At 37.2% G+C, this 27,861-nt stretch overlaps 1 protein-coding gene across 2 annotated transcripts; it reads left to right on the top strand.

Moving 5' to 3' along the window:
* The first annotated feature begins 320 nt into the window (after nucleotides 1-320).
* LOC148079912 (homeobox protein engrailed-1-B-like) lies at nucleotides 321-27,861 on the top strand. Of its 2 annotated transcripts, XM_087791667.1 has the most exons (3): nucleotides 321-1,083; nucleotides 3,698-4,032; nucleotides 27,846-27,861. In XM_087791667.1, exons 1-2 carry the CDS (start codon nucleotides 597-599, stop codon nucleotides 4,015-4,017), a joined length of 807 nt encoding a protein of 268 aa, XP_087647793.1. In that variant the 5' UTR covers nucleotides 321-596; the 3' UTR covers nucleotides 4,018-4,032; nucleotides 27,846-27,861. The 2 variants fall into 2 exon arrangements, with proteins under 2 accessions (XP_087647793.1, XP_087647792.1); XM_087791666.1 differs by lacking the exon at nucleotides 27,846-27,861 and having other exon boundaries at nucleotides 356-1,083; nucleotides 3,698-4,052.

Genomic DNA, 27,861 nt, shown 5'->3' with positions numbered 1-27,861 from the left:
TTACTTGGTCAGAAAAATAATGGCGATAAATCCATGTCGAACTCTAAGCGAGGTAAAATGTAATTTATTTACCTTAAATATTAAAGTTTAAAATAAGTACAAACGATACGTCGGATGTATTAAAAAAATAAATCCGAGGTCACATTTAAGTTTAGAACTTACTTACTTTTTTTTTAGCAAATACCTCTAGTAGAACACGCAAAATGTGTATTTTATCCACATCCGGTTGTTATTGTTTTGAGCGGTGCGCGCACGCGAAGACTTCTGCCCGGTGATTGGCTGTCGTGCGTGATGACGACGAGCGTCGAGGCGCGTGATTGGCTGGAGCGGGGCGCGTGCACCTGCACATGTGCTTCGGACGCGCAGGAGGAGACAAGAAGACAGAGGAGGGCGGCAGCAGCTTAGAGGAGACAGCGACTCTCTTATTATGGTCCTCGGACACAGAGCTGGACTTATGACCGGAGCGCCATCACACCGCCATTAATTTTTGAATAAAACTCACGTCTGGTTCTTTTTTTTTTTTTTTCCCATGCGGTTCGTCTAACATTGGATACGGAGCAGGAGGGGAGCAACAAGTGGACCCCCCTCTCGGGTCGATGGAAGAGCAGAAGGAGCCGACCAGCGGCCGGGACTCCACCGAGGAGGAGAGCATGTCCCTGTCCCCGAACCTGCCGTCTCCGCCCGTCATGCTGGCCCATCAGGCGGCCCAGCAGGCGCACAGAACCACCAACTTTTTCATCGACAATATCCTCCGGCCGGACTTCGGCTGCCGCCGGGAGGCTCCTCTGGCGCGGCCGCACACCGGCAGCCTGTGCCTGGACTCGAACTGCAGCAGCGACAGCACCGCGTCCTCGCCTTCCTCCTCCTCCTCGTCCTCGTCGTCGTCCTCGTCGCCGTCCAACAAACAGTCCAAGCAGGCCGAGGCGGCGGCGGCGGCGGGGAACGGGACTAGCAGGTACCCGGACAGCCCGTCGTCCATCGTGGTGACGACGGCGGCGTCTCCCGCCCCGGCGAAGGAGAGCCAGCCGCTGCTGTGGCCCGCCTGGGTCTACTGCACCCGCTACTCGGACCGGCCCTCATCTGGTAAGGCGCTAATAAAGTCCCGAACTAAAGATATACCGAAGCTGGGAAACTCTATCTCTCTCTAGATACGACATTTACTGCCACATGTATTTTTGCTCAGAGCGTCATCTCCACACCTGTCTGGATTATATTGTAACACGGTTTTAATATGTCACATATTCTATTAAAAAATAAAAGAGTGAAATAAAATGCTCAAACAAAATGGACTAAACAATTAGAATTAAAATGTGAATATTATAAATGACACACAATGTATTTAGCCAGTTATAAATATACTAAAGCTCTATTAAAAGTTACAATAATTTATTTTAATATTGTTATCATTTACAGTGTAGTCGAGTGTCTCTATAGCTTATTCCTTTTATTTATTAAATCCAGCAAAAACATAATAATATACCGTCATTATTATCCAGTTATTTACATTTAATTGTAGTTTTTATTGAACGCAACCAGCCATTAATACGTGTGACCTGTTTGTGATTTAAAAGTGAATCTTACAGCACGTGTTTTTAATGCTTTTGTATTTGCCTCCTCAGTTTTAAATTTCTCGTTGAAGTTGTTTTCTTTGTTATGTAAAATTCGGGGTCTTTTTCCTTATTGAAAGCTATACAATTGGTTTTCACAACAATTTCACACACACACAGAGATATTCATAATTTATCGTCGTATTATTATTATTATAAATTATTATTGGAAATATGTAGATTAAGGAAAATGCGCGAATAGATTTTTAAGAATAATATGACGTGCACGTGCTTCATAATAATTTATATATTTTTTTTACATTTAAGGTTTGGTTATTTAATACACACAAATTGTGTTTACAATCTTCTTATGTAGGATGAGAAAATTGAATGCATTTAAATCGAGGTTTATTTGTAGTTTTTGCGCAACTCGCGCTAGAATTAATGCTGATCTGAGACCCGCTCCAATTAAATAAATAAATGCACTGACCGCGGACATGCATATGTTAGCGCCGTTCCGCAAATATACAGACGCAAAAAAAGGCACTAAAAGTAAATATTTTGTTCAAATACGATGCGTTAAACCCGCTTATACACACACACTCTAACATACACAAAATAAACAGAAAAAGGGTTTCATGTTAGAAAACTAAATCAAAACTATTAAATATATTTCATGTGAGCGCAAAAAACTGAATTAAATGTATTTTAATCATACATTAGTTAATGTTGGCGCCTTGAGCGTTAATACTGTAATAATCCTCGTTTATGCTCATGTTATTACAAAACCATCCGCATTGTTTCATTACTATTATCAATATAAACCATCGTCTTGATTCAAATATAAGACGTGTAATACTGATCGGGAGTTATTATAATAAATATTAAGTAATTAAAAGAAAACGATATTTTAAATTTTAAATAATCTAAAAATTAAAGAATGCAATACTATATTTTGTTATTAGATTAGATTAAAATATATTCATTCGGAATTTGCAACGTGTTATACATACTGTTATATTTGATGTATTATTAAATGCATCAAATATAATGTATAACTAACGTGTGTTTCAACGACTAGTTGAATTTATATTATCAAAAATGTTTTCGGAAAACTTTATTTCAGGTTTAAAGTTATCTTCTATTAACTAATCATCAATTAAAACGTTTTTTATTTTTATTATTATTAGTAAGTTTAAATTCGCAACAATCATCACTAGCATTCTTGAAAACCATTTGTTGTTTTAAACATGAGTCAGTTATCAATGAAGTATTGGATTATGTTTAACAACAACAATGAACAACAAAATGAAATGTCATAAAGCAGATCTCTGTGTTAAAACGTTCTGAATTAATTTTAGCAAATATATATAAATGTTTTTTGCTGGAGAAATACATCAATAAATAAACAAGCTTTTCTTATCAATTAAGTAATTATTAAACAATGTTAGTATTTACTATTTTTAATTGTGTGAATTACAGATATATATTCACACCTCTAATCTGCATTTTAAAATAAAATGTTTACTTCAAAGTGTGAATTACTATTATTATTATATTTCATAAGGTTTGAACGTGCACTCAAACATTTTCTTTTTAAGGTTGTTTCTTACACTTAGAATGATGCTAATACAGTGACGGACGTGCGCTCATTTTTAAAGCTGTTGACCTGACATTTAACCGAGTTTTAGTGACGTGATAAGAATCAGATATCTTGCTCCAAAAGTATTTCTAGGTGTGGTAGCATGACAGTGACACATCTGGAGTTGGGTTAGCGAATCTGCAGCGAGACCTCCGACATCAAGTCGCTCTGAATCAAATGGATTTCAAAATAATACTCAACTGTATTAGAGCCGAGCGATGCGGTCCTACTGTGACACATCTGGAGTTATAGGTTCCTCGCGTGCCGCTGCCGAACAGATGTTAGACCGGGACTTTTGGTCACCTGCACTGTTTCAACATTGTCCAGACGACACCTGCACACTGTCCCGGTTCGAGGGCGTGTTCTGGCCCGAAGGTGCAGACTTCCAGATGTGCCAGACTGGATGACGGATCCAGAGGTGTCACATCTGTAAAAGCATCGATGATTAGATACCTGTTGTCCCCCACTGGCATTTACGTGTTCGTCTCCATTGTTGTTTGCACACCAGGCCCGAGGACACGTAAACTGAAGAAGAAGAAGAGCAGCAAGGAGGACAAGCGGCCGCGGACCGCCTTCACAGCCGAGCAGCTACAGAGACTCAAAACCGAGTTCCAGGCCAACCGCTACATCACGGAGCAGCGGAGACAGTCTCTGGCCCAGGAACTCAACCTGAACGAGTCCCAGATCAAAATCTGGTTCCAGAACAAGCGGGCCAAGATTAAAAAGGCCACAGGCTACAAGAACGGGCTGGCGCTGCAGCTGATGGCCCAAGGACTGTACAACCACTCCACCACCACGGTGCAGGAGGACAAGGAGGACAGCGAGTGACCGGGGACAAGCGGGGTATTTAAAAAAAATAAAAATAAACCAACACAGATTTCTGTTTACGAACTCTATGGACTGGATTCTATAAATAAAACAGTCATTATTAAAATTTATATAACCACTGCAGTTATCATGTTGTATACAGATATTTAATTTCTCATCGTCTCATGTACTATTTTACCATTTTCCTCCAAGCCAAAGATTTTAATATGTTCACATGTAGTTGGAAAAAAAATAAACACAGAACATTAGATCCCTGGAATTCATTTTTGAAAAAAAAAAAAAAAAAAACTGCATTGGAAAAGTCTCGTTGTGAATGTGATAACTGTCGAAATAAAAGGACAAAAATATTCATAAAATGATTATTTTGGTCATAAGATTGACACAGGAGCCAGATATTATGAACTATGAGCTATATTTGGATAACTGTGATCCTGTTTGTTGAGTTTTTAAGCATTTTGAAAATATATTTAAATACTTAAAGAGGGAAAAATCTGCTTGTTTCTGTGTCTGTTGTGTACACCAGCGAGTGCTTGTTTGTCGACGTGGCTGAGGTCCACGGAGGGGTCACGGAGGTGAAAAATGACTGCCGGGAAAAGACGATTTGTACAATAAAATACATGGATTTGTACTTTATTTGCTCTTTTTTTCCAACAACTATGGATTAAAGTGGATAATTTTGTTGTTTGAAAACATGTCACTTGTACTGAAACTCTATTTTAAAGCTGATACAGAGATTTAAGTCTAAATCTAGATGAAAGCTAAAAAAAAAAAACTGTTGTGGAAATACCTGAATAATATCGATAAAATACGCTCAAATTCAGATGACGTGCTGATCTGACGATGCTTCTGGTTACATACAATCCTTCAAAGTGACTGTTGAAGAGTAAAATATCATATTTGCTGTTGTTGTTGTGTACACAAAGGAGGAGACATAATCGACCCTCCCAACAAAAGCAATGCGAGATGATTTGAGGCTATGAGGAGCAGAATCGATGCATTTCTTGGATGTGTATTAGCTCTTAATTAAATAATCTGATCCGCTCTGAGCTAACGAGCCTGCAGAGCTCTGCTGCTGCGTTCATGGCCTTCGCGTCTGAGGAATTTTTAATTATTTCACAGGATTGTGTTCTGCTCTGCCTCCTCGGCCGGGCACGCTGCTCATAATTGATTTCAGTAATGACGAGTGGCGTCGCTTTGCTAAAGTTTTAAGTGTCAATTAGCGAATCAAATTATTTTTTTATTCATTCATTATTGGGGAGAAGCTGAGAGTAAAATTGAAGATAATTTTTCACACAAATGGTAAAAATTGGTTTGTCTGTGTGACATTTTCTTAATCTTTACATCATTTTGCATCTCAAAAGTAAAGCTTTACAACAAAAATCACACAAAACTGCAGGAAAATTAAAGGATTTTGTAATTTGGGAGAAGAAAAAACATGAATTACCTATTTGAGTGACAATGTCTTGTTTTTATAAATCTTTTATTTATTTACAGCTGCAGGCTAATTTTCATAAATTATTGTTTGTAAATGTAGTAAAAAAAAAGAAAAGATTGTAATTACAATTTAACCAGAGTTGATGAATAATTTAAGATTGTGTGTAAATTAAAATTTAACAATTAATAATTGGATCCAAACATTTGAATTAAATCTTTCCACAATAGTTATATGTTTAAGTGCGTAAAAGTTAAACACATGTACTCATAAAAATGTTTTCTGGAAAAAGGGTAGTTGTGTAAAATATATTGAAAAGATCTTGCTTTGGTACAATAAAATCTAGATTCATATATAATTTTTTGGTAAAAAAAAAAACAACACCATTATAATTGCCAGGGAAAAAAAAAAAATCACATTTAGTGGAAGCTAACAGACGTCTGAGGAAATGTGTTTGCATGTGACCCACATGAGTGATGAGGACTCTTCATGGTCAACTGACCCGCCGCCCTGATATGATAATAAGAGAACGACTTCCTGCTGTGAATGCGGAAGAGGATCTTATGACAGTGTATTTAAAATTCATACAATTATGAAACAGTGAGAGGATTCCTCTCCCCCTGATCATCGTGCCATTTAGGGAAGCGGAGGGTTTATCTGTAAAACAAAGAAGAGCCAGCGATGGTTTGCATAGTCGCTCTGCCTCCGAGGCTCAATATGGATTTAATTTATATGCAAATGAGGCAATAAAAGGAGAATACACGCTGGAAATCTCTGCGTTTAAAGACGACGAGCACGAGTCGGAGCAGGTAGGGGAACAACAGTGTAGTTATATAACACAACACACACACTTTCATTTAAAGTACTGTTACTTAAAATATCAATGGCTGCTTTTCAATTCCCTAAACCGGATGACAACAAAAGGTTTATAAGGTGCACCAGAGCAACCTTCAGAGGCTTTACTGTAAATAACTTATCTATATTCATCTATTAATGAATCAAGTTCATTTGATAACGTTTGAGTATGATTCTATATTATTTTATTATAACGCTGCTACAGCTGTAACAATTTTTCAAATAATAACTCCTGAAAATCGCAAATCTGGTGAGCTAGCGCATTTCTTTCTATATATATATAAAAAAATCAAACTTAGATTTATTGAGCCTTTGAGTCTTCCGTCAATAGATATGAAATATTGTGTAACAGTGAATGGGGCGAGGCAGCGAGGGGTTCCCTACATACCTGCCAACGTTGTTGTGCTCCAGGCTGAAGAATTCTGGCCTTCCATGTCTAATCTGAGAGAAAATGAGACAAAAAAAAAAGTTTTAAAATGTATTCTTGTAAAGCACATAACAGAAATGAATATGACTCAAGTCAGTTTGACTGTGCAACATTTCAATTTCATATTTTGAGTCAATAAATAAAATACTTTTCATCCCTTTTCTACTAAATATCCAGTGTTTCTCTAAATACATTTGTTAGATTTTTTTTTTCTCCTGAATTCAAGTGGATTTTTAAATGTGTTTAAATAGATTGTGGTGCTCTAAATACATTTAGAACTTCATTGTAGATAATTGTGTCACAAAAGATGTCACAGGTTAGTATTTTTAAATTGAGATGATTGTCATTAAAAAAAAGAAAAGAAGCTTAATCCTGTTTTTTAAGTGTAGCGAGGAAAGAGTTGGACACCCTGGAAAGTTCCTCAATTTAAATCAGATATGCAGGCCTACATGTCCAAGATAGATGTTAATATATATAATATTTTTCTCTTTTTCGTCAGACTAGCATGAAAGTTGAATAAAAGGAGAATAAACAGAAATGGTTTTAGGACCCAGAGGATCTTTATGAAGGTTCCCTGTGATTAAAACAACCACTAGATGTCACTTTATCTTATTATCTGTTGAATATAACGACCAGAAGAAGAAAATGTTTTCGAAAAATGATGAGGACAATTGTACAGGGCTTAGAGAAGAAGCGAGAGAGCAGCGGCCAACGCTTCTGGTCAGTCTGTGAAGCATTGAGAGGTCAAGTAGTACTTAGTACACTTGGAAAACATATGGTGTGTGTGTGTCTGTGTGTGTGAGTCTGTGTGTGTGAGTCTGTGTGTGTGAGTCTGTGGTTGTGTCTGTGTGAGTGTGACTTAAAGGCAACTCTGGATGGATTTAGTGTGAATCTTATTGTTCCAGCAGAACTTCATCCCCACCACCATCACCTCCCCACAGGGGAACTTTTACTCATGACTTATTATGGGCTGTCAGTGGGACTATCACAGCAACCCACGCAAACACACAAAGGTGGCATTGAGAGGGAACCTCCCACAATGCAGCTGAGCGTCCAGAGAGGCTCCGGGCTCCAGCAGCCATGATCTCAGCGAGCTAAATCCAGATTACATGGAGGATATACACAGTGCCACTTGCCTCCTGGGCCAGTCAGGAGGCGAGGGGGCGGGACAAGAGGGCATCTCTGGCATCAGGTTGACCTCTAACCACAACGGAGATTATATTTAGTAATGACCAGCCACCATGAAGAAGCAATATTATCAACGTCAAGGTACTTTCTATGAAATACAGTTGATTTGTTTTTTTTTACATAGTATGTGTAAATGCACATACTTATTCACATTAACACACACACGCACACCTACTCTCTCACACACACACACACACACACACGCTCGTGCATTAACGCACATTCTCTCCCACACACACACAAACAAACACACACACACATGCAAACACCCTATCTCTCTCGCTCTCTCACACACACACACACACACGCACACACACACACACACACACACACACACACACACACACACACACACACACACACACACACACACACACACACACACACACACGTAAGTGCACCTACTCTCTCTGACACACACAAATACACACACACACACTCACACACGTAAGTGCACCTACTCTCTCACACAAAAACACACGCACACACACACACACACACACACATGTGCACACAGCCACACATCAAATAGAGGCACTCACACGCACATATTATCTCACACACACACACATGCACAAATGCACTCTCACACATGCGTAAATGCACACTTTCACACACATACACACACATGTGCACAGGCACATTGTATACACACATACAGGTACATACACAAACATGCCCACTCCCACACACACAGGTACACACACAAAAACACACACATACACACATATACAGACTCACACTAACATGCACACACACTCATACATAGTACACAGTAACATGCAAGCACACACTTGCACAAAAGTACACACTCCACGCATGTACACAAATATACCTGCACAAACTCACACACACTCACACACGCACAAATGAACAAACCAGCATTCCTATATACACACAGACACATACACTCACAAAAATCAGTATTTTCGGAAAATAAAAATGTGTTCTTTAGGCATCAAAACTGCCCTTGTGTTAAAGTACTTTAAATAAATTGACACACGTTGAAACAGGCGTCTGGAGAAAGCAGCTAATCAGGCGTGATTAATGTTTACGTTACAGCTAATACTATTTAAATATAACCAATTAACAGCAACTAGTGCTGAAGATTAAACAACCAAAACACAAACCAAAATATGAGCCCAAGCCTAGCAGGTGCTAGTTAAGATCATCAACAACATGTCTACGTGTGATGTTTATCACTTTAGAAACCAATTTATTTGAGTTGTTAAGGATTTTCTTAACTCATTATGAAAAGATAACACACCCACACTCATCAACACAACTGTGTGTACAGTGTGAATGTGTGTGCTGTGAAGGAGATGGAAGTGAAATTAAATTGACGCGCTGAGGAGGTGTGGCACTAAGAGAAAATCAATTTCAGCTAATTAAAAAAGAAGTGTCGGGAAGAACGACGGCTCTCCTCCACTTAAAAAAAAACATAGCGAGGAAGAGAACATCGGCTCGGCCGCGGGCGTGTGATTTGTAAAGTGCTGCGTCAGAACAAGTCGTCATGTCCAGAACATCCATCACAGGCTGACAAACAAGTGACACTTAGAGGAGAAGAAAAACAACATGAAAAGAGTGAGGATGAAGACATGGCACGCTCGCTTGAATTTGTTGTGAAACACATGTGCTAGGAAAATATTTATTAGACACATATTGGCTTTTGATGCAATTCAGATTAAAACAATTTGCCTTTAAATTAAATTTAATGGTGTCAAATTCAAATAAATAAAATCAAAACTATCACAATGACAGTTTTGATTAATGGTCCTTTTTAGGGCCCCACAAAGTAAATTATAGTGTATAGTTTACACTATTGCCAATTATAATATTAAATATAAATACTTAAATCTAAATTATTATCTATATAAAGATGTGTGGTCATTACATCGACCAACAAGATTTAAACTTACAATTAGTGACAAAAGATATTCAGAATTTTCAAACTTAAAATCAGAGTTTTGCATAGTTTTGTCATCAATGTATTGTCAACATTCGCAAAGTTATTTAGGAAGAACACAAAGCAGTGATGATTGACATTCATCCATAAGTTAAAATTGTTCTCATGGCCCCTTTTTATTTAAAATTATTATATATATATATATATATATATATATATATATATATATAAATTCATGTTGAAACATGATTTTCCCATAAACAAGAATGATACATACATTATAGTTAATTAATAATTATAAGCTTTGCTCAACAATTAAAAATAAATTACTTATGATATTTTTTAAAATGTAGAAACATTTATTGGTGGTATATAAAAAAGTCTATATTCATTTTGAAAAATAATAGTTTGTAAGCAATTTAGTATTACATTTTTGTTTCAGAATTTAAAACCATGGTGTTGTCTATGTGCGTATAAACAAATTTAATTATTATTTTGGTTGTCCCTTAAATACCTCAATTTTGAATTAAATGTTAGAAAATGCCAGTAAAAAAAATAGTATTCATACACTGTTTTGGTGAAGAGGAAGAACAAACCAAGCCACTAGAGTTAAAGACAAAGGAGATTATTTTTGCTTTTTATAACTGCTTCCTATGTAACATTTTTACTTATAAATCCACAATTTTAAAATAAAACCAATTCTTTCCACACGACAATTTAATCCTAAACAAAATAAAAGTGTAATATCAAGTGAATTGACGTTGCGTTTCACGCCGAGATGAACGTTTTCTTCAGTCAAATCTTTTGGGTATCAATAGCCGTTTGTCAAAGAAAAGCTATAATAGAGCTCGTAAACACACAGACACACACAAGCTCTGCAGCTCCGGGAGGACACCTGGGATTACCCCGTTCTATGGGTGGTCACATGAACCTCCTCTTGATCTTCATGCTTTGCACATGTGGAAGCACTTTATCTTCACACCGCCTCTATGAATACGTGTGTATGTGTGTGTGTGTGTGTTCGCACCGGCAACACAATCTGCTGCTCCATTTATAAATCAGAAGACAGTTGCGGTTCCTCTGTGATGGTCAAGTCGTCAACGACGCGTAAACAAGTCTTGATGCTAAGCTAACATTTAGCATAGCGCGGCGGCTTGGATGACAGCGTCTCTCTGTGATCACTCAAAATAACAAGGTGGATCTTCTTCTGTTTAATTACTGGTACAGTTTGCGTTCATCTGGAGAAGCCTCTCATCCTCTGTCCTCAAAAGAAAAAGAGAAAACTTCAAACACTCGTGGAGATCTCGGTCTCTCTCATTGGCCCGATCCGTCTTTCATCGCGGCGGCCCTGCAGTTGGCGGGGAGGTGATGCAGGAAAGCGATTAGTCATATTCAATTTACATATGGCTGTCATGGTGTGAGCGCTGATGTCATCTGTGCGTGGGGCCCCGGGAGGCCACCCCAGCGTACATGGGAAGACTTCTCGCTGTCAAGAGGGAAGAAAACCTTCCCCCTGATGGAGGCACGATTACTGCTCAAGTCCGATGATTAATGTCCGCCGACACTTTTGTCCGCATGTGTTTGGACGAGGTGTGGAACGTGTGCACATGTTTGCACAAAAGGTTAAATCGGAGTATTCATTTCATCGGAGGGGACGCCTGCAACAAAAACCATGATAAATAACGCCTCAATATCACTAACGAGAGCGGCATGTCGGCGTCTTTAAGTAAGTTGAGGATGAGACGGAGAGGTTCGGCCCCGCCGGGGGGAGGTGGGACACCGGGAGGGTCTCGGACCTCTTTCTCATGTCTCACCTCTCTCCGCCCCAAACGTCTGCGATGCAGCCTGACGGACTGACACACCTGTGGCTCATGATGAGCAGATACTCTCTTACTTGCCTTCCATGCTGCAGCTGTGAGAGTCCAGAACCAGAACCCTTCAGAGTGACCACACACAGACACTGATGCACCGTGAGGAGTCCGTTTAATGCAGGCCCTCTTAAGTGTTATTTATCTTGATGTTATCTACGCTGAAAATTCAAGTTCATGTTAAGATTACTTTAGTAGCTTTTTTGACATGTTTTAGTCCACAGTAGGAAAAAAAAGAAATCAATTTAATGTGGCGTTCCTCAAGGCTCAGTACTGAAACCCCAAAAGTTTGTGTCATATCAAATAATAAACACGATGACTCGGAGGATAAAAGGGAAATAAGCCAGATTTGGTGTCCAAGGTGATATTCCTGGGCCCCGGACATGGGTAAAGTGTGGGCAAAGGGCATGTATACATGCGTACTTAATGAAGGCCCATTTTGCCCTTCAAAATAAAATGAAACATTTTTCTAAACTTTACCAACATTAATTACTTTGGGCCCCTTAAAACAGACCCAGTATAAAATCAGGCGACTGAGAAATATTAAATTACCAATCCCTGCCATAGATGAACAAATGATGTTGGAATCTTAAATGTTGCAGCAAAATAACCAAAAATATATTCTGTAAGGAATAAATGCACATATTATTTCAATAACATGTCACTAAAGTAACAGACAGTGCAGACTATATATTATAATGATTTCTGTAAAATGAATAGAAAACTAAATGAGCTCATAAAGAGAAAAATGTTAATAGTATGTTATTGTCAAAAATACTTTTGGATCCAACTTCTAACGTGGAATCATGATATACTCGTCATAACATGTGCAAAACATTAACTTTTTTCTTTCACACACAGCAAGATTTTGAAGGTAAAAAAACTATTAAAAAAATGGAATGGTAAAAAAAGAAACCGTTTAAAAGTAAGAATGTTACTGTGAAAATCAATAAAAACAGCTAAAAATGTAGATGACATAATAATACATATTGCAATACATCATAATATCACATATTTTATAATATGACATTAAACAATATAATATAATATAATATAATAAAATAGTGGAGTAGCAAATAGCACACTAAACCCCAAGTAAATTAGCAGTTAAAAGTGTGAATTCTACAACAAATATAACAAATAATCTGACTATTTGTAAAGAAAAATATGTTGTTTAGAATGAATTTAACATCTATAATTATTTTCTACATTTGAATACATTATAAAAATAATTCACACTTACTTTTGTTGATAGGTGAGCATTTATATGTAAAAAGGAGAAGACGAATCTCCCGAAAATATATAGAAATGAGATGAATTGTTCTGAAAAGCAACAACATGTTGGCATATTCTCTACCATAACAATATTATAGTTTGATGCTCTTGACTTCTAACAGTGACATCATAAGACAGGCATTGCTGGGAATTTTAATGCAGCAAGTTGGCTCATGTGAGCTGATGTCATGAATACTCAGAACTAATAAGCAAAATTAAATTGAGGCGCAGAAGATTAAAAAATTGAAACAAAGCTATAATTAAATCTGAAGGTATAGGTACATAAATCAACCTGGGATAAAAAATAAATAAATGAAGTTTTGTTCTGCCCTCATGGTGGCAGTAATAAGGTCTATGACGACATCTACTGCAGATTAACACAACCTATAATTTTCTGAACATCATCTTCTGTCTGATTATTTATTGTTTTTTCATTCATCCATCATCTAGTTATATAAACTCTAGACAACCACTATTATTCTCTGTCTAATAACGCTCTGAAATCAAGCCCCAACCCTGGCGGGGACCTGGTACAGTTGAGACCAACCGTCCAATCTGTCTCCGCATGGCATGGACAGACAGTAAAATGAAGAGTCGCTGGCAGGAGCCCAGAAGAGGAAGTCTGACTAGTTAATAAATCCTTCATCATCAGAAATATTCATTGTGTACTCAGACGACTTGTTTCAATAATCATCTGATTAGAAGATGGCGTATATATATGCGGAGTGTGAGAACGCAGACGCCCACGCAGGACAATAGTTTCTGGCTCATCCCTGGATCAGAGCGGCAGAAACACCGAGGCGTGAATAACTGTTTTAACACACAGCTGGCACAATGTGTGGTCTGTAACATACCATCAGAGGAATAGTTGTCTGTCTGCATAACTGTGTGTGTACATGTGTTGCTTATGAATCTGTCACCATCCTTCATGATAACATTTTTGGGTTCATCGTCCAACCGGTGGACGTGAGAAAACGACAATTCAGAATTTCGTGATTAGATTGATACTGTGTGGATAGTTCTCCCGCCAATTTTTAAATCATTATTTTATTATGATCAGCAATACAAAAAACATATTTAGTAAAAATTTTGTTAGTCTATTTTTTTTTAAAGTTTTTTATTTTTTATAATTATTCAAACTATTATACTACGTGTTTATAATACACACACTAAAATAAAGTCAGCCAAAACAGTAAATTACAAGGTATAATTTCATATAAACATTTCTAAAATTAACTGCAACAATTGCCACACTTCCAACAGAACTAAATATATATATATATATATGTATATATATATATATATATACGATCTTTCATTTCTGCACCTTATTGTACAAGGTAAGTTGAAAGTAAAAACATCAAGACGGAAATGCAATTTTTACATAATACAATAAGGTGCGAAAACTTTACATTATATATTAAATTAAACTCAAATGTTTAAAGTGAGTCAATGTAAAAAGACCCAAAAGCTGTAATAAAGTGTTTTTTTCCAGAAACAAAAAAAGAAAGTGTGTTGATGCCAATTTTCTCTCGTGAGGTTATTTTTAAAGTATTGCAGATTCATCTTTTCCATTTTTAAATAAATTGTCAACTTCTCCCACGTCGATTTATGACATTATAACTCTGTTATATGACGTGGTCCCTCATAGAGATCCAAAACTTTATATTGCAGTAAAATTGAAAGAGAAAAGCCCCTGAGAAGTGTTGCTTTGGGTTCAGAGGGTCGTGCAAATAAATAAAAAGAATACGATAATATATTGAATCCCCATATTGCTTAACACTTGAAAAGAATGTGTGACGCTTTCAATCAAGCGCCCCGCTGTGTTTTGGCCGGCAGCTTGGGATCTTTTATGAATAGAAACGTGCAGTCTTTGCAGGTGTTAGCAGGGAGAGTCCACTCATCCTATTTTTCCACCTCTCAGACACCTGTGTGCTGGCCGTGACCAATCGTGCGGGTCAAAGGTCGGCAGGGCGGCGTGAAAGAACGTCCCACAAGTTGTTTCTCCCACTCCTCCGTTTCCTCGCGTTATTTCAGAAGCAGATGGGGTGAAAACAAACATCAGAGAAGGAACACACAGCATAAGGGAGCTGATGTCCTGCATGTCAAACTTAGAGGGGAAGCGCAGATGTTTGCAGTGGAGCACAGTCGTTCTCAACAGCTGGTTTGGGATCAGATTTGTGTCAGTGCGCGTCTGACCTCCCGTAAGTATTTGGTGGAGAGAAGGTAACAAACAGCTAAATAGGGTAAAGTATCTTGAAGCGTATGCAACATTAGCACATTGGAAATTGATGGTATCATTATTTTTATTTTTTATTTTTTAAAAGAGGGTCAAATTTGATAAAAACAACAATATCATTCAGGAGTTCCTATATATACTATATATATAACTATAACTATATATATATATATATATATATATATATATATATATATAACTATAAATATATATATATAACTATAAAACTTCTCTTACTTCAGCCAATTCAGTAAACATTTATTGCCTTTTAACAGAGCATCATAATTTTTTTTCAGATTATTTATGTATTTGCATTGTGTTTTACTTTATATGATTTGGTCATAAACAGCTTCTGTCATTTACAAAATATTTATTGTCACAATTTCATTTAATATTTTGCATCCTTTTGTTGACATCATAAAAGAGGTGGTGGGCTGCATTATATCTACCCAATGGCCACAAATTACCTCTGTGCCAGACTGTGTTCACAAGTTTAATATATTTTTTTCATTTAGTTTTTTGCAGCATCCATTAAGAAATTAAATTATATACAGTATAAAGGCTTGATGTTGTAGAACAATTATTATTGTTTATGTGTACAGGCAAAGAAGGAGTAAAACTTATTACAATATCAGAGAGTAAAGGGATTAAGATCGTAACACCAAATGGTATCATGTATTAAGCTTTCATTATATTAGCAAAAATGGCCCAAATTCACAGTGAAACCACACAAAACATCAATTAAAAATATAAAGACGTTAAGAAAAAGCAGGTGAAAGATGCCCCACAGCCTGCCCCCCTAGTCTCAACCAAAATTGACCTCTGGTAACCCCCTGGCCAGTTGAGCTCGATTCCACTGGTGTAGAAAATGTCAAATACACTTTTAAACTAAATATTGAGATGTTTAAAGGTAATTGATTGATAAATAAAATGCATGGCTGGAAAATGATTCCACCTATACTATGATTCGAACCTCAACTCACAGAGCGGCACTCGAATAAAAGAAATGGGAGGTTAAGAATCCTTGCTCAAGAACACTTGGGTAGAATAGGGATTTAAACTGTCTCAATGGAGAAATGCTTTTATTTCTCAAGAGTTTTGTTGGCCAGCTCTCACAAGAGAGCTTCTAAAGTGACCACTTTCACAGCAACTATTGCACAACTCCGTGTGTTTTATTTCACATTTCAATGTGAGCCTGCCAACTCTGGATGAGTCTTCGAATCACTGCGAGGATCGACCAACTTTAGTTACGGATGACAACAATCTATGGAGAACGCATCTGCTCAGGAGAGAAACTGATGTTATGACACGTGTCCAGAGAAGAAACAATCATCCAGTTTGGAGTTTTCACGTTCCCAAATTGACACTTCAGGTCAATGAAGGGGAATTCTGAGGATAGTCCACATCCATATGTGCTCCACTGGAAGAAGAGCATGTGGGTCACTTTTGATTAAATTTAAACCATATATATTACATACGTTTCTGATATTCATTTTAAGGTGTCACCAACTGGGTCAGAAGACGCCCCTGGAAATCTAAACCGGATTCATTTTTGTATTTCTGGCGACTAGGGAGGTCGTTCAGCTCGACCCAGAGGCAACACAAGGGATACCACAAAGACATTTGTTTTCAGGCCTTCGGGTTCACCTTAACCCAGAGATAACACAAGGGTTTAATGAGTCAATTGTACTGATAACAACTGTCAAAAGGATTGATCGCCACAAACTCCCCAGATCAACAATGTGAGAATAAGTAATCCACAAACCACTATAATAAACTTGTATTTAACTAAGATCTGCACTTTTGACTTCTAGAATCTCTGCTGACATGTGAAGATCATGATACTACAATAACTGTTATAACTGTGGAGTAACATGTGCTATCTTCTATTTGGTTTTCTTTTCCTGTAGAGATCTTTTTTCTCAGTCGGAGTGCTATCTCAAGACAGATGTGAAAAGCCACAGTTTTTCATTTTCACGTTAAGTCGGGCCACATTTAGAGCTTCACTGAGGTCTGACTCAGCAGGATCAGAGATTTCATTTTTCACAAATAAATATTGAACATTCAAACAAAACACATATTAAAAATGTGACAATGCTGGCCATCACGAGCAAATATCTGGATCAGGGAATGAAAAGATATCTTACATAGCACAGCATATATATTTTTTTTATATTAAAATAATTATCTTTTCAATTGATCTTCAAGTGACTATAGGTATTTTTTTAAGTTCTATTAATTGTTTTTATCTTGGATTATATTTCATTTCTAAAATTAAGAACGAAACAAATTAACTTCATATCAGAAATATAGTTTGTTCATGAAATTGTTGGATACAAACCATGTAATGTAAATACATCAACGCTCCCCTGGTTCATTCCATTAGTTCAATCTAAAATAAATATATGATATAATATAATACCCGATAGATGAATCACCGTTGATTTGTTCTCTAACTGGTCAGAACAGCAGCATGTTTAAACCAAATTGCACGTAAACATGAGGAGATATTTACATGCATATAAACAAGACGCACCGAGACTGCCGGCTGCACACAAATTTCTATTTTCTTTCTAAATAATGGACTCTATGCAAAAAGGCCTCAGTGGGAGATGCAGTCTGATTGTTTTTCCATTAGCTAATATTCCGGCAGCTTGTGGAGCCACAGGTCGATGCTGCGCTCATTATGCTAATAATGAACCGCTAATGTGTGTAGAATCGGGGCCCTGGTGGCCTCAGCACACTTTTGTTTCACAGTCGAGGCCGAAATGGAATCAGCCATATTGAAACTGGATCAATCAATGAACTCTCTGACTGACACAATATTACATGTTATCGATCCTCCATTAAGCTGCCACGTATTTTCATCAGGAAGGGTTCAAATGCCATTGGATAATCGCTCTTTTCTTTTGGACAACATATTTAGAAAGAAACAATGTATTTAAATCCTCCTTTAAGTTTAGTTTCCAAATAAAATCTGGTATTTTTAAGTTAAATTCAAAATAAATAAATGAATGAATAGCATATAGGTTAAGGAGATACCATGGAGCATGATGTTTGCTGATGGTATTGTGATTTGTGCTGGAGATATGAGGAATTAGAAGAGTCAGAGTTGAAGATGGTCATACTCTCATTGGGGCTGACTAGATAGGAAGCTGTTATGTTTGTAGATAAATGTAGGAGGCCATGTTGGACAGAGAATTATATAAGTGAGACTTTCAGGGATGAGGAAGAAGATGTTGATAGCTATTAAGGTTTAAAGATGCCGTTACGGAATAGAAGTGTGCATAAGGAGGATGATCAATAGGATGACGTGTTTGAGACTATATTTATCAACTCAACTGGAGTTTTGAACTAAAATAAAAAATGCTAAAAACAAAGCTCAATCGTTTTGTAAAGAGTTTGTCGAATGATGATGATATTTTAGGTTATGATTGACAATGCGACGTCATTAAAATGAAAAACTGCCATTATTTGAATCACCTAAGATAAATAATGAATCGTAAATGTTGGGATCAAAAACAACTGAAGTGGAAGTCTCCGGAAGAACAGATGGCAGAAAGTCAAAGTACCTGTGTTGGGTGTAGTTACGGCTGCTTCCTGATGTTCCGGCCAGATGTTGCTGATCCCATCATCCCATACAAGGCGCTCTAAAAAAAAAAAAAGAGCTCAACAATGAGTAATTCTGAAAGAGATAAAGTTTCATAAAAGCAATGAGTGATACAGCATTATTGGCCTGAGAAGTCAAATGCTTATTTATGATAATTGTTATCATATTTCATTTAAATCACATTTGAAGCTTATAACATACTACAAATCTCATGTTTAAGTTACATTGAAATTAATATGAGCTGGTGAAGTTCAGGGCCAAAGGTAGGTTATTGGAGAGGTAGCAACTTGGAAAAATATTTCTCTTAATTCAGGTCTAAAATTATATTTGGGTTACTCCATGTGTGTGTTCAGTGATGGCGTGGGGATCCATCTGTGTCGAGTTAACCCACTGGGAGCTTCTCCCAGCAGGTAGTCCATAAGGGTCTAAATCATCTGGACGGCAAGAAGCGTGAAATCCTTCCAGGCCCAGACAGATGTCTTTCTGCTCAGCTCAGCTCTGCCTTTAGCGACCCCACGAACCTCTATACACCCTCGGAGCAGACACTGCATCTCAAAACACAGACCAGACCGTGGCCGGGACTTCTTTAGGCGTCCATGAAGCCACCCAGAATCAGGACTCAACCCACGTTCACGTGAATATGACACTCCTTTAATCTATACAGTACATAAAAATGGTATGTGTGTGTGTCTTTGTGTGTGTTTTGATGAAGGGAAAATTGCAGGAAAATTATCATGTAGATTACAAACCTTTCAATGAAGGCTTTACGGGGGAAGCAAACCAAATTAGGTCAAGGGAAAGTGGGCATAAGACCCCAATGAAAACTCAAATGTGTCACATTGAGATTTCCAGAATTTCAATAATATCCCCATGAAAAAAAAAGATGAATTATTTAATCCATGGTCATTTGGGATGAATTGCGTAATTTCACCCATTACCCTCCTTATAGTTTTTGGGTTATTTTGATTTATTTTCTTTATACATGGGTAACATCAGGTAATTCAGAAAGTAATATTGTATTATCTTAGGTTCAGACCCCCTGAAATCGTCTAGTATTACCTGTAGCCAAAATATGAAGTTCAAGACAAATAGATATAAAAAATGTATCTGACATCAACAAAAATAGTAGTACTACTGTACTTAGCCAAACCTCGATTAAGCAACATACTACAAATAAAACATTAGAAATATTTTAAACTAAATATAAAAGGAAGCTTTTAAGCTCAAATTGTTTTTTAAAATGTAAGTACGTAAATATTTATGATTCTTTCAGTTAAAATATTATTTCTTAGAACAAAACCCAATTCAACACAAGTTTTAGACAAAAATAAAAAATGTATCTTAAATTATTATTATGATAAAAATAAATATTTAAGGAAATATCAAAAAATGCATCTTATTTTTTGGGAGCCAATAGCGAAACATTCCGCCACTTTTCAGAAGTCCGAACAGTTATTAGTCATGGCATGATGGAGGCCTCCTGTATCAGCTGATTGAGGTGCTGTTATGTTTTGGGTGAAGGTGGCTGAGCTCAGGCTCTAATGGCTTCCAGCTGGTCTTGCGTGTGTCTGCATTAAGTCTTCAAGTGGAAAAGTGGCTGCAAAGTCAAACCACCTGGTGAGGCAGGGTCTTTGTGGAGGTGTTAGGTGGTACTGAAGGACGGGACTGTGCAAAAACACGCCACGGAAGAGTAAAATCCAATAGAGCAAACCAAGCTTCCGAGTGGGTGAGAATCGTATATGTAGTTAAGAAATATTAACTGTCAAACAGTACGGTGTTGTTGCTGGGATGAGTCATTGTCTTCAACAGTGTTGTTTTTAACCTTTTTTGAGCCAAGGTACACCTTTTCCCTTTAAAAAAAATCATGAGGCACACCACCACCCAAAATGTAAAAGAAAATGGTACTATGTAGATCTCTTTTTACGACTGAACATCACCCAAACGGTCCAATAACCATTTGATTGACGTACAGAGCAGCCGATCTCAGCTCTCTTGTCTTTTATTTGCAGATAAATAATGTTTTTGGACTAATTAGGTCAAATTTGATATTTTCCAAAGGCACACTACTGTGCCACAGCACAGTGGTAGAAAAACAGTGGTCTACAACGATTAATTAATAATAATAATAATGAAAAATAGTAATGGAAATAAGAAAATCTATATTTTAATAGTAGTTAACTGTATGCCAGATAGTGTTTAATCAGTATATTCAACATAGGGCTCTGTAAGAACTCCAACATGAACCTGAAATAAAATCATTAGTTTTCTAGTAGCGAAAAAAATGTTAATTCTTCTTGAAATTATTCAAAATGCCCCAAACGTGATTTTAGCCAGTAAAAAAACAACCTATATGTTGGTACCTTACTGGACCCAAGCTACAGGTTTTTCTAGATCCAACCTGCTTGTGCTCATTTAAAACACTGCCAATGTTTCTATAACAATGTTGGATCGTGACAGATATTGTTTTTGTTCTGTCAGTATTATTTTGAGGCTAAATTGTGTGTGTGTCAAGGCAAGCATAAGGGAGCTATGTCAAGCCCCCTATTTCTTTCTAAGTATAATGTCTGTATTTATTAGATTTGTTTCGAAATCTTAAGATGGAAGTTTTCCTGAGAAAAAATGAAACTACAACTAAAAAAATATCATCACGTAACTTGTATTGCTTAAACATGTGCTACTAATGCCGCAACATATGGACGTTTCGCTGGAAAGAAAGGATGCAGAGAATAGGATAAAAGGACATGAGAATTGAAAGATGCTAATCCAAGGATGGTAGTTTAACTTCAAATAGAATTAAGTAGTGAAAATAGTAATAATTGTTTCTTTATATGAATGTAATTGTATGGTCGTCAATCATTATTAAGAGTCTTAAAGCTGTTGTACAACGTTAAACAAATGGATAGTATTAATAACCCTGCATCCAGATCCACAAGGCCATGTAACAGTCAACAGCCATAATTGCATTGGCTTCATATGCAGCCACGGACAAGAGCAGCTAATGTCTTTACAAGGTGCATGACATCAGAAATGGCAACCGACGCTCAGATTTCACGTTTGTCTGGAGAGACATAACGGCAGCAAATACAATTTGGCATTAGCTTGTACAGCTTCTGGAATTGAAAGCCGTATTTACACTGGGAAGTCAGTGGATAGGATTCTGCTTGGGAAGATACCTGATTCAGGTGGTTCCACTTTTTTAACATGGGCAAGAGCTATGACGCATTATTTAAACACAGTGAAATCCACAGACTTTGAATGGCAAAACTCCAGGCTGTTACTTCTTGACTGCCAAACAATCATTTTAAAATTTGCATGTTTTTCATGTCTCTCCCAGAATTCATTCCACATGATGCTATCAGATGCTTGCAAGCTTTAAAAAAACAACTTAAAAGACAGCTCTTAAAAAACCGCAAACAGATTATAGTCAAAAGAAACAACTAAATTATTTTTCCTGGATGCATATTTTCCTTATTTTTGGCTGCCCAGGGAAGGAAACTCTGAGACAGTTAGCCTAGCATGGAAGCTCAAAGGGAGTCGGCTGCCTGCCTCGACGCAACACAATGTTTTTCACTCCTAAAGAAGTCAACCCAGATTATCTCCGGGGGCTCCCACACACAGACTCTGTGTTATCAGTGTGGCCCTCGGCAACGTGAGTGGCCCTGCTGCACTGCATCCATCACGGCTCGTCTCTGCCAGCCCACAGCTCAAGTTCAGCCTGGAAAACTGTGTGTAGCTGATGAGCTGGTGGAGATATTCATGAGAATCCTTTTAAGCAGCGAGACAGATCCCACGGAGACGATGCCGACCTGGGGAGTCTTACTTTTTTTCCACAATAGCACTTAACATGTTACCTTTCGCTGTCAGTCACAGGGATTTAACACTAGAAACACTTCATTACCAATAATTCAAATATACAGTATGACCTTAAACGTTGAGAAGTTGCTTTAAAGGAAAGTTTTAAACAGCATAAAAAAAAACTTTATAAAGTTCAGAGTAGGGCTGAGTATAGATACGATAAATCGTTATCAAAATATCACAATATATTTGATAGTACCTCTGTTTTCCGAGAGGCATTTTTCAAACTTGGAATCTTTTTTTTAATTCAGTGATTGTAATTTAATATCTGATTGATAAATTATATTGAAACTAAATAAATGATATAGACGATATTGTGATATATTGCCGTGTAATTTTATTTTTAAACTTCAAGTTTATGTTTAAATACTGTACTGTACGTAGAATGTTGAACAGTAGCTTAATGCTCCTCCTCTTGCCATAAAGGCAATATAGAGTCAAAAATAAGGAAGTAGGCAAGTAAGTAATTTTTATTTGTATAGCGCTTTTCCAGACCAGGGTCACAAAGCGCAAACAATATTCAATAAAGTAGATATTTTAGAGGTCAAGACTTCAGAATCATACTAAAGTCATAATCCAGCTCATTACCAGTTGGAAAATTAACCAATGGGCTGCTTTATTGTGTTAAGGTCCGCCCACTCAGTTGGATCAGCCAGCTGTCAATTAAATCAGCTGATAGGCTGTTTTGAAGATAACTGGATAAAAATAACATAATGTCTGCTCTTCGTGAGGGTTCCTAGAATTTTTTATTTATCTATCAACACAAGATACAACTATTTTGAAATAAATAGGCTCAATAAAATATATGTTTGGAAGTGTTTACTCTCTTATTTAAAGAAAGAAATAGACACTACAATTGTGAAAGTCATCAACATAATGAGTCAACATCTTAAGCAATAAAACACACACAGGATTGTATACGTATGAAAAAATACATTCCAAAAACTAAAAAATGGAAGAAAATAAGAGGAAAATGCTCACGTGAACCCACAACAACACCCTCAGGCATTCAAGTCATCCCTCTCCAAGTCAGTTTCAAGAAAGCTGCTGTGTGGAGGATAAAATCAGTTCAGCAGGCTCCAGAAGGAGCAGAAAACCAGTCACGTCAGGGAACGTTAGTGTGAGGAAAGTGGAGAGTGACAAAGAGCCGGTGTGATTTGGACTTCTGTCATGTGCATTCTGGTTCTCTCTTCACAAAACATGCAGTGATTGAAGGAGATGGAGAGATGCAGAGAAAGAGCGAATCCCTCTAATCCATCTGGCATCCGTATGCTGCTGTTTAGGCCCCGTGGTGACTTCAGAGATAGAGGATGAGCATGAAAGAGAATTACAGTGAAACCCTTTCACTGATTCCAAAAAATCTGCTCCAAATTACTCCATCGTCTTAAACATGCTGCCTCTCCCTCAGCCTCGCTCCAAGTTCATGACTTCCTCCGCAAACAAGAGCAACAGTGAGACAGGGATTTAAGTCCCCCGCTGACGGATCGAACATGGCACTTATGCTAATTCGCCTGGTTGTCTGGCCAGGACTCTGTGCATTCTCAACCAGATGAGACTCCGTTTGGAATGTGCAGTTGTGGCAGTAAAAGAAGGCTGGGAGATCCTCCTGCTCGGACATAAACGGGTTCTAATGCCGTCTAAGACTTTTATGATGCATCACGGGGGGGGGGCGTTTGATAACTACAAAGAGCTTTTTTATAAAAGGTGATAATTCCCCAACTGCTGATTATCACGTGACACACTTGTGAGTTAAAGCTGCTTTGATATCTGAAGCAGCTGCTCATATAAATAAGTAAGTAATTTTTATTTGTATAGCGCTTTTCCAGACCAGGGTAACAGAGCACTTAAACAATCAAAACAATACTCAAAGTATAGTAGAGTAAGTAAGTAAAGTATATACTTTAAAGATCAAGATAAAACTGATAACACAACAGGAGTTCCAGAAAATCAAGGAAAAGCCTGTACAAATAAAAACGTCTTAAGATGTTTCTTGAAAGAGTCAGTAGATCCATCAAGCGCAAAGAGAGAGGAAGATCGTTCCAAAGCTTAGGAGCAACAGTCTGGAAGGATTTCTCTCCTCTGGTCCTGAACCGTGTGCGAGGAACCATCGGTAGATTCTGATCCACAGACCTCAGAGCCCGAGCTGGGATGTAAGGCTGGATCAGATCAGTGATGTAAGGAGGAGCCTGACCATAAATAGATCTGAAAGTAAGAACCCGAATATTAAAGTTGATCCTGAAAGAAACTAGAAGCCAGTGAAGAGTTTTAAGGACCGGAGAAATGTGAGTTCTTCTAGTGGAGCGGCTCAGAATTCTCGCAGCAGAGTTCTGAATCAACTGCAGGCGAGACAGATCCTTCTTGTTAAGACATGAAAATAAACTGTTACAATAGTCCAGGCGAGAAGACACAAACGCATGGATTACATGCTCCAGATCATGTTGTGACAACATTTTCCTAAGTTTAGAGATTTTTCTCAGTTGAAGGACTGAGTTTCTGGTCATATAAATGCTTCTTTGAAAATAACTGTGGCCCTTCTATTATCTAAATATCCATCCTCTTTGATTGATAAGCTTGTAGTGGGCCAAATTCATCGCTTGATAGTCATTTATTTGTTCAGCTTTAATTGTTGAAGCCGCTGTCAGAGAGGCGTACGAGCGCCGCGGAGTAAAGGTGAGGCCGGCGCTTTTGAGATAATCTCATCCAAATCAAGGAATCCTGACTCGTTTCAACATGACGTGAAACAATACACACATTTCATCCATTAAGCTCCATCTTCATAAACTCTTTCTCACTCTCATGCACGATGAGGTTTCTGGTCCACACGCATTACACTCACACCAGAGATTGACAGATACAATTGCACACACATGCAATCGCGTTCCTTGAGCTTAATTTGAAGGCACTTCAGGGTCAAGGATTTCATACAGAGTTCTGACAAGTCAAACGTCTTCATCCTCCGTCATGAGAGCAATCAGCAAATTATTTGGATTAAAAACCAGGCAGCGTCCACATCTGGGAGTGAGTGAGTTTACTTTTGAGAGCAAAAAACTTCTCTCTCAACTACAAGCATGAGAAAATAATAAGTGCGGAGCAGAATTTGTGTCAGTGTGGCTCAGGAAAATAAGATATCATGTCTCGCTGTCGGTTTGATGTCAGGCACTCGGAGCCGTACCCAAATGCCTCATCCCTTTGGCGGCAGCCGGAGTGAGAAGTTCAGCCAGAGTTCATGTCTCCGACGACTAACCAGCTCTCACTTCATCAGCCTCTGCTCTGTTTACTTCTTATTTCCGCCTGGCGACCTTTTCCTCCTTCCCTCTCATCAAGTTCACAGTGTCGTCCGAGCTCAAGCCAAGCCACACCCGTCATTCACATGCTTGGTCCATTCTTAGTATCCCACATCAATACATACTGATACATACGTATCAACTCGCTGTAAATGAGACGTGACAGGAGTTTGAAATTCAGTTTCCAAAAGGGCCACAATGTATCCAAGGTTAGTCATGACATGTTTTCTTAAAATGATGATTAGTGTAAGAGAGACATTATAAGAAGAAATGTGATAAAGATGTTTGTGTATATAAACTGTATGTGTGTTATTACAGCAATATAAGAAATATTACTAAATACTGAATACACATAACTTGTTTTGAATTTCATATGTAAAGTTTATATATATATATATATATATATATATATTATATATTTTTATTTTCTAGGAAGATTCAAATGCATCCAATTTCAATACAACTTTAACCATCTTTTTTTCCACATACTTATTGAGAGAAATCTTCCAGGACTTTTTTAATCGTGCATGGAGGGGCAAATAGGAATTTCATGAAAATTCAAGAAGGTCCAATTTGTATTAAATAAAAAGCAGGTTTTGTTCATTTTAAATAAGAATAATTTGCACAATTTTACCCAGACAACTCTAGGTATTTCTGCTCATTTCAAATTTTGAATTATAATAAAAAACTTGTTAATTTAATTTTACATTTTCTTTAACTAACAAATATTAGTGGAACTAAATATAGAGGAAAATGAAAATAATTTAATCAATAACATCCTTAGAAATGTAATAATTGTGAATCAAGATTTGTTTTTACGATATATATACAGTATAAATATATTATTTAACAACATTAAAAAGGTAACGTCATTTTCATGTATTACAATAGAAAAAAAAACACAAAACAATGATGTGTGTCACATGTGGATCTCGTGTAGCACTTAGTTTCAGACCTTGTTCCATCTTCCAAATAATTTAGGTTTGACTATCTGATTTCTAAAAATGTTTCAACACCAAGTGACAATGATTGCCTCATAAAATAAGATACATCGTAATATTCATATCAGCTGCAGGCTTTTACTGGGAGGGGTGGGCTGGTCGAAGGAAAAACGTGGAAACCACAACAGCTGGATATTAAGAATCCAGACTGCAATGCCAAAAGTTTACAACTCTCCTTGTGTCAGGAAACAATAAAATTAGATGGCAATTATTGCACTATGAATGAAACCCAAGTCAAGTTTTAGTATCTATAGAGGATGAAAAAGGGTTGCATATAAAATGTGAAATAGTATTACCAATAATAAGTGAAATATTCTTATACATTATCCAGGATATTCGTAAAAGCTCATTGTAATGTTAAAACCATGTGTCTGACATATTATCACATGAACCAACGCAACGTCTGGCCAAGGTTTGTGTAAATTAGTTTTTTTTAATGGAGAATTTTTAAGGCACTTATATGACAAATAAATTGCAACTACGTGCACAAAGTATTGACAAGATGTTTGTAAATAAAATGATGCCGTGTGACAGTAACAACTCACTTGTTTTCAACACTGGTGGATTATTTAAATGTGTTTTGGATGTGGTTCTACTGTAAAAGCCTGTCAACAAAGACATTTTGTTTTATCCTCAACAACCTATTTCAGAGCACACAACAAACCAATATAGGGACTTCTTAAAACTTGAGACATAACAGGAACCCCAAAAAAAACTGAACATTGCAGCGGTTATATCCCATTTATTTCACATGATCTTTGTGTTTATACTGGATAGGGGACCACATCTTGACCTTTATGGATATGCTTGCTTTGAAAACTTAAAAAGCCACAAGGCTCAGCATCTTCTTTCACCACCACAAAACACACATGGCTGACCGGACCAAAGCTATTTAAAAAAAAAA

The sequence above is a fragment of the Callionymus lyra genome, chromosome 5 (genome assembly GCF_982586985.1).
Source record: "Callionymus lyra chromosome 5, fCalLyr1.hap1.1, whole genome shotgun sequence".
Lineage (NCBI taxonomy): Eukaryota > Metazoa > Chordata > Actinopteri > Syngnathiformes > Callionymidae > Callionymus > Callionymus lyra.
Note: the sequence above shows the minus strand (reverse complement) of the source record. Positions and strands in the feature narration are given on the sequence as shown.